At 41.8% G+C, this 7,877-nt stretch overlaps 1 protein-coding gene across 3 annotated transcripts; it reads left to right on the forward strand.

Annotated features, from left to right (window-relative positions):
• The first annotated feature begins 348 nt into the window (after window positions 1-348).
• LOC147465479 (uncharacterized) lies at window positions 349-2,620 on the forward strand. 3 transcript variants are annotated; one of them, XM_086511734.1, is made up of 5 exons: window positions 349-419; window positions 992-1,293; window positions 1,591-1,651; window positions 2,119-2,137; window positions 2,233-2,620. In XM_086511734.1, exons 1-5 carry the CDS (start codon window positions 349-351, stop codon window positions 2,251-2,253), a joined length of 474 nt encoding a protein of 157 aa, XP_086367860.1. In that variant the 3' UTR covers window positions 2,254-2,620. The 3 variants fall into 3 exon arrangements, 1 of the variants encoding a protein (XP_086367860.1); XR_015188013.1 differs by lacking the exon at window positions 349-419 and adding an exon at window positions 1,379-1,465 and having other exon boundaries at window positions 1,162-1,293; window positions 1,591-2,620; XR_015188014.1 differs by lacking the exon at window positions 349-419 and having other exon boundaries at window positions 1,163-1,293; window positions 1,597-2,620.
• The last annotated feature ends 5,257 nt before the right edge of the window (window positions 2,621-7,877 follow it).

Below are 7,877 nucleotides of genomic sequence, written 5' to 3' on the forward strand. Positions count from 1 at the left end.
CCCCAATTTTGGGAGTAGCTGGATAAAGGGGTATCTCCTGAGATGCTCTTGATAAAATTGAAGTGAAAAACGCGAAGGGAGCCCATGGAAAGAGGTGCAGTAGACAGGTGGAAAGGGGAAGAGGGAGAGAGAGAGAAAGGTCATTTCCCGAATGCAGACGGAGGGTGTGGGCAGCTGCGGCAGAGGGGAGAGCGAGAGAGACACGGAGCCAGCTCGTCTGAGCGGTCTGTGTAGCTGGAAGAGGGGGTCGCGATGGGTGAGCAGGTCCGGCAGAGGGCAGAGGGCAGAGCCAGAGAGACACGGAGGGAGCTCGTCTGAGTGACTGTGTAGCTGGAACAGGGGGTCACGATGCGTGCGCAGGTTCGGCAAAGGGCAGAGGCGAAGTCCGAGCTGCAGAGGGTGAGGCCATCGTTGCGCAGGTAGGGCATAGGGAAGGGGGTTGCGCAGAGGCGAGAGAGAGGAAGGGGAAGCTTTCTTGGTAATAGCATCGTAGAAAAATCTGATGTACATCATAAATATGTCAAAGCTACTACAAAATAGCTTTAAAACCAAAGCACAATGTAAGGAACAACGAACACTTTCAAATCTAGAAAACGTATAAATAGGTGTATCTCTGTTTTTTTATTTTTTCTTTAACGTTTCTTTTAAGTTCTCTTTACATTTTCTCTCTCTCTCTCTCTCTCGCTCTCTCGCGGGCACAATGTTGTATTCATCTTTCTTAGGTAGTATTGTTGCAAATCTATGTTTTTCGTCGTTACATGCTATAGGGCACGCATGCAAGCACATGTGCACCTGGTTAAGGGCATCACTAGAGATGTCTGCCTGTGGACTCGACCCTTTTCATCACTTTAATTAGCTGGAGAAGTTAAAATAGTGCATCGTTTTTCTTGTTTTTTTGAGTGAAATCTTTGAATTAGGAGCACTTTGTAAAAAATTAAACCTGGTAGTCTCCAATGTATGCAAGCCATTTATTGCATTTTAACATAATTAGGCAAAAGTTAAGTGTTTTGCTTTATTTGACCACGCTAAGTGATGGTCCATGTGACGACCGCCCTGACGACCGCTCTGCTTGCCTTCGAGATCACAAAATTTGCTCCGCACTAAATCCTGTTTGCCTACCAGCCACAAGCTTCTATGCCGAGCCAACGTCGATGATGCTGTTGATGGGAATGAATATCTGCTTGACAAAGAAACCCACAAAACCCATCACAACGAACCCAATTGCTATTCAAAAGGACGCCATCCAAGGTCGAGAAGAACGGGAAGAAGTCCAGAGCTGCTCATGTGACTCTAGTAAGTCAGCTGTCGCTGCAAGTGCTGCTTGCTCATTATTGTATTATGGGGCTCTCATGAGATGAAGGACTTGGCGGGCTTGCAGCTGTCAGAACAGTCCTAAGCTCACTGCTGCAACTGTCTTGATGAGGAGGGCTATAACTAGGCGTATAAAGGGTTGTTGCTCCACCAGGCAGGCTATAGCTAACAATCTTGTATCACTGTGATGAACGAGCTTATACGATGAATGGATGGATGCATTTCTAGTAGAGTTTGGTTTTTTTTTGCCGTAAGGGTACTGACATGAAAGCTGATCAGTTGCAGGTGATTGCTTTGATGGTGGTTGGACGGAGGCACATTGGCGCTTGCTAATCTGCAGGTCACTGCTCTTTCACGATGCAGTCAGCCGATCTACTTGCTCTCAACGACAATCATTTTACAGAAGCTGCCACCGTTTCCCCTAATTTCTCGACGGTCAAGTTATTGTCATAGTTGCCGGAGTCCTTGCCGGTAAGATGTTGTACGAACCATTGGAAATTACAGGCTTTGGTCTGAAATACAAGAGGCGAGGAGATCTGCACAATTCGTGGAGCTAGTCACAGCCATCATCATATGGCTGATGTTCAATTCCGACAGTGTTAAAGGAATTCCCTTTCAACAGTGTACCATAAAGTTTGGACAAAGTCTTTGTGAAGATTCATCAATCATTCCCTCAAGATTTCTTTTGAAGATGCTGATAAAGTGGTGATGATAGAAGACAGATGCTGCAAAGTAATATACAATAGCAGTGAACTCATTAGGATCCCCGATATAACCATTTTAGCCGTTTTGGCTACTTTTTACAAGAACTTTGGATTATAAGTCGGTACGTATTTTTCCATGGATGCTTGTAAGATGGATTAAGCCAATTCAAAGGAAAGGATTGTAAATATGATTTGCATCATTCTATGGACAAGTCAGGTCAGTTTGGCCGGAGATTAGGTTTTGTGGGCTTAGAATATAAACCAAAAACCCAAAAGTGTACAAAGAACGTTATCTTGAATAACAAAGACTCGTGAGTTCTGCTGCAAGGAGCGTGTTAGCATTGAGGAGCTCTTTGCATCAACGTAAGCAATGCAAACGGAGGATGACATTTCGAGCTCGCCTCCCACAAGCTATATTTGGTTGTAAGTATCACAAACCGCGTCTGTTTTCAGTGATCAAATACTCGTTAGAATCAGGGCAAGAAGCTCTCTGTATTGATGTCCTCAAAGTTCACTTTTGGACACTTTGAACATTGTTGTAATACATCTATTGCAGTAGATGATGTTCGAGGTCTTATGGTGATAATTTTTAGGGTTTTGGTGTATGCTCATGTAGATTATGGTCGTGTGAGTTGTGCCCTCCTATTTCAAGTCATTTTGAGTGGAGTTGATGGTTTCTCTACATTCTAAAAGTGTTGTGACCAGGATCAGCAAACTGGAGAGTGTTGTTTGTGTCTTGCTCAGCATTGACAACCTAGAGACTGTCTCTCTGTCCTTACTGGGTGAACTATGTCCTCGAATTGACAATTTGTTGGTTTGAATTACTGGAGTTTATACTTTGGTATTTGGCTTATGATATACTTCTCTACCTAGCATTGACTACCCTACCATGACACTACAAGTTTTAGACATTTTTACACCTATGAAAATTGAGTGTAAATATCACTTTTGTCACTCTAGAGTGTGAATAACATTTTTTAGACTTAGAAAACTACCATTTGAATGTAAATATTTTCGTTTTTACACAAAGTTTTTCTACAACTCCTTTTTTACAGTGAAAAAATTACATATGTTTTTTTATAGCAATGAAAAAAGAATTTCTAGGTAAAGTTTGTAACTTTCTTATGTGTAAATATTTATACGTCAAGCAAGTCCATGTGTTTTTTTTGCAATGAGTATATTTTCTTACCTTTCAGTACCATTTCAAGGGTAATTATTTTTACACAAATATAAACAGTGTGAATTTTTTCACACATTCATAACCTTCATATATTTTCATCAAATATTTTCATATGCAAAATTTTGTCACTCTTATTTGAGCCCCACTTAAATAATTACAAGCAACTATCTTTCACAATAGCTATTTTTCTCACCATCCAAATGAGGATCCATGAGTAACTGCAACCTCAAATATGACAGCTGGTGGATAGTTATAATTGATGGAGAACCCATCAACAAAAGACGACTCAAGTTCACATATTAAAAGCTCTAAAAGGTATGGAAGAATATCACCATGTTTCTTTTCTAACTTCAATAAGCTGAGTGGCAAAAATAGCACCGGCAAAGGTCCAATAATTAAGTTTTTGCCACCGTTAAGGACCACCACTTCAACAACCCCACTATCTTTCAACTTGGTTGAAGCCGTTTGAAAACCTGTTCTAACCTCTTTGAGAGCTAAAATTTGAATTCACTCTACATCAAAGTTGAGCATATAAGATTGGACATAACACAAACTAAAAGAAACAGGCAGAGAAGGTTATGAATGGCTATACAGATTAGATAAGTTGCATTAGGAGGCCAAGTGGTATAGTCCACCAAATCCAGGGATGCCCCCTCTTGTCTTCAGAAAATTCTGCCTCTATCTCCTTGAGTGCCTCTTCAACAAAATATTTCTTCCAGCCTTTTTCATTTCCAAGAGCAAGCCTTCTTATCAAGTGGATCTCGCTTGCAAGCATTCTCTTGATATGTGTTTGTGTCAAACTAGCAGGAAAATTCCATACACATTAGAAAATTACGATATGATTTGCCTCTAAGACTCAAAATACATGCCAAGGTACATTTCTCACCTATTAAGACAATCCAAGGCAAACAACATAGAGCATTCCTCATCTTCCAAGAAGGCAGTGATTGTACACTTAACACGCACATACTTGGAAGCATCATCATGGCAAGCTTCACAATATCCATTCACCACATTAATAAATTATAGTAAATAGTATACATACATATTGAGGTAAAAGATAATTCCTGAATTGACTTCCCTTATCCAAGCCTTCAAGTGCTGGCTTCCATTCCATGTCACTAGCTTTCGACCAACAGGATGTGCCCAGAATTGAGATGCAAACATCTCTCGATCAAACTGGCGATTCACCTCCCCCCAAAAGGACTCATCCCATTGTTTTTCTTCCTGCTCACTTACTTGAATTATGTCTCCATTGGCCATTTTTTCCGAGACAACAAAATCTCCGAGAGTTGGCATGTAACCATGATGCCTAAACTTATGTGCCAAGTCATCAATATTGTTTCCCCTTGTTAGGCGGACAACTTCGTGACCATGAAGTTGGCACAAGGGAACCCGGGGAAGTGGCCCCTCACATTGAATTACCTCGTGCTTGGCCATCCAATTCTCAAGAACTTTGTGTTGAGCTCAACATATCTGCCCGTCGCCTTTACAACTAGCTGGGAAAGTTGCAACCCCTCTTGGGTTGCAACTCTCACAACCTTGCCTAGATCAGTTTCGACACCTTGCGAGCCCTCTTCCATGACCCTTTAGGAACCTTGAATGTATTCAATCAAGATATTCAACAACAAGAATTAAATATAAAGTACTTATAGAACTCCCAAATTTATTTTAGCATCTCTTTTTGTACCCAGATATGGTATTAGATTCACAAGTTTGTGTCGGTTTGGTCTCATAGGTCATTTTGGCCACTTGAAGACCTTAATAAATTATTTCATCTCTCTCTTTCTCTCTCTCATTGTACGAGTGATCACATATATCCCACATAGTACTAGCTAATATAACTCCCAAATTCATTTTTAGCATCTCTTTTTGTACTTAGACATCGTATTAGATTCACAAATTTGTGTCGATTTGGTTTCGTAGGTCATCTTGGCCACTTGAAGACGTTAATAAATCATTTCAACACTCCCGAATTAATTTTTTAGCATCTCTTTTTGTACCAGACATCGTATTAGATTCACAAGTTTCTGTCGCTTTGGTCTCATAGGTCATTTTGGCAACTTGAAGACGCTAATATATCATCTCTCTCTCTCTCTCTCTCTCTCTCTCTCTCTCTCTCTCTCTCTCTCTCTCTCTCTCTCTCTCTCTCTAGGGTTTTGCTCACCAGATTTTATAGTTGCAAACTTGCCTCTATGCGCAAGCCTCCGACGTGTAGCGTTGTGCCGTTGGGAGGGAATCCCGGAGTTTGTGAGGAGCCCCTTTTGTGAGCAGCCCTTTGGAATCGCCGGCGTTTCGCTAATGCTGTAGGTATTTCTCACTTCGTTTTTATTAAAAAAAGCCACACTGCAGCACCTGACCTTACAAGTTTTAAAAAAATGTTCAATATAATGAGCAGTAGTGTCGGGTGCTACTGTGAAAGAAAGAGTTGTTTGCAACTTTGTAGGGCGATTGTGGTGGGTCCCCCCACTCCCCTCGTGAGTTGACATAATCATCACATGAAAGTGTGCATTCAATTCCAGTTGGGTATCCCAAAAGCACGCAGTATTGATTAGCTAGCCCTGGCGACCTTCAGCTCCATCATCTTGCCTCAGTCTTGCTTGCGAGCACAATTGCTCTCCCAGCCATTTTTCGATTGCTACGACGTCGTCCTTGTGTGCAGTGGGTAGTATACACTTTAATGCTCATGTTTTATCAAGGTTGTTAACGTTAGCTGGCTGGAAGGTGAGGGAAACGGATTGGAGAGAGAGAGAGAGAGAGAGAGAGATAGATAGTTCTATTATCGCCCTTGGAGGTAAAATATGACCTATGGGACCAAACAAACATATCACATGGTGTGAGTGGAGGTCATAAGTGACTCTCGATGCTCAAAAATGGCTGAAATGAGCGTCGCAATAGAGAGTCCACATCGTGGTTGGGAGAGGAAGGTATGTAGGGAAAGATCATGGATGAATATATGGGGAAAAGAGGACCTAATGTGTTCAAAAGTTGAGCACTCAAGTAGTGTGTGATACTCACTCTTTCGCACTTGACGAGGGCATAAGGTGCAAAGTCGATGAGACTCCTTGCCAGTGCCCCAATGTCCTGTCTCGCAGCGTAGAGAATGGGAGCTAAGATGAATGGAGGCAATGGTGCGGATTGCACTCAACGGGATGGGCTCAAGGATGTAGGGATGGGTTCAGTTACCTCGTTCGGAGAAGAAGAGAATTTTGTAGTTTGGGGCAACGTGTGTGGTGTAATGACTGAAGCGAGAACCTCCAGATTTCTCTCAAGCCGTGATACATTGGCATTGTAAGAAGGCCTCATTAACTTGGGAGTCGATCAATGCATCCTTGACCAAATGACATGCATCCCATCTTCCAAACCATTTGTTGATGTCAAGCATCCACCCCAAATTTAGTATTTTGCTCTTGCATGTCTTTTGGACCTTTTGAATTGCTTCATATGTGAGTCTAGGAAGTCGATGCAAAGGGCTATGTTGTGTCTTAAGTATGTACTCCACAACCATTTGCATACCCAAGACCTCAATGGGAAGCAATCCTGACTCAATAAGTAAGAGCATGTAGGGTGTTTGTGTCTTGACTTGGAGAAAGTTGGTGAGAAAACGCTTTTGAACATTCTCAAACTCTTTCAAGTAGACTTCCCGATGCTTCCACCCCACACCTCGTCTCCATAAAGAAGCACCGGTATCACCAATGTGCCAAAGAGGTGCTTTTTGAGAGTCCAACACTTGATCTCTCTAGCATTTCACATGTTCTCAAATGCATAATAATCCCTCTTTCCGGCTTCCAAGCGACGCATTGCACAATCCTTCCATTTATGATTGGATGGAACCTCAAGGCCAAGGTACTTGAAGTGATCGATCTACCACTTCACGGTACTCATTCTTGTATACAATGCATGGATTTTTGTCATCGAGGGTCTTTACAAGCATAACCTTGGTTTTGGATCCATTCACCATCAGCTCACTATGTAGGCAAAAGCATTCCAAGACACTCATAAGCTTTTGTGAATCTTCTAAGGTATGTGCCAAGAGCACTACATGATCGGCATAAGCAAAAGCATAATCACCGCATTTCTGATCTTAACCTCTTCTATGCCTTCTTGCTGCATAAAATCAAGAACCATGCATTCCAATTCATCAATGAGTAGCCCAAAGAGGGTTGGGGAAAGTGGGCATCCTTGTTTGACACCAATGGTGCTTGCAAAAAATTCTGAAATTCCATCTCCCATACGTAGTCGACATATCACTTTTTGGTAGATGCGAAAGACTGCATGCATAAATTCTCTCGGCACTTGAAGGCTTTGCATACGTCTCCAAAGATTTCCTCAGGGTACCATGTCAAAATCTTTCTTGAAATCCACAAAGCAACAATACAACTTTTTTCTCTCAATCAAGACGCTTTCAGAACTCGAAGAGTGACAAGGTGATCAATAGTGCTATGATGCTTTCGAAAACCTGCTTGGCCAAGCACACGTTTGCCATTCTTTTCAACCCATTCACTTATCTTCATCTCCATGATACATCCAAATAACTTTGCCATCAAAGAACCAACCATTATAGTGCGATAGTTGTTCACATTGTTTACATCCCCTCCTTTGTGCAAAGGTTTGATCCAATTTGCACTCCCATGAGGCATGCCATGCTGAAGTGCAAGGTTAAACATATCGCATATCCAATA

Source organism: Adiantum capillus-veneris, chromosome 1, assembly GCF_014529385.1.
Source record: "Adiantum capillus-veneris isolate H3 chromosome 1, ASM1452938v2, whole genome shotgun sequence".
NCBI lineage: Eukaryota > Viridiplantae > Streptophyta > Polypodiopsida > Polypodiales > Pteridaceae > Adiantum > Adiantum capillus-veneris.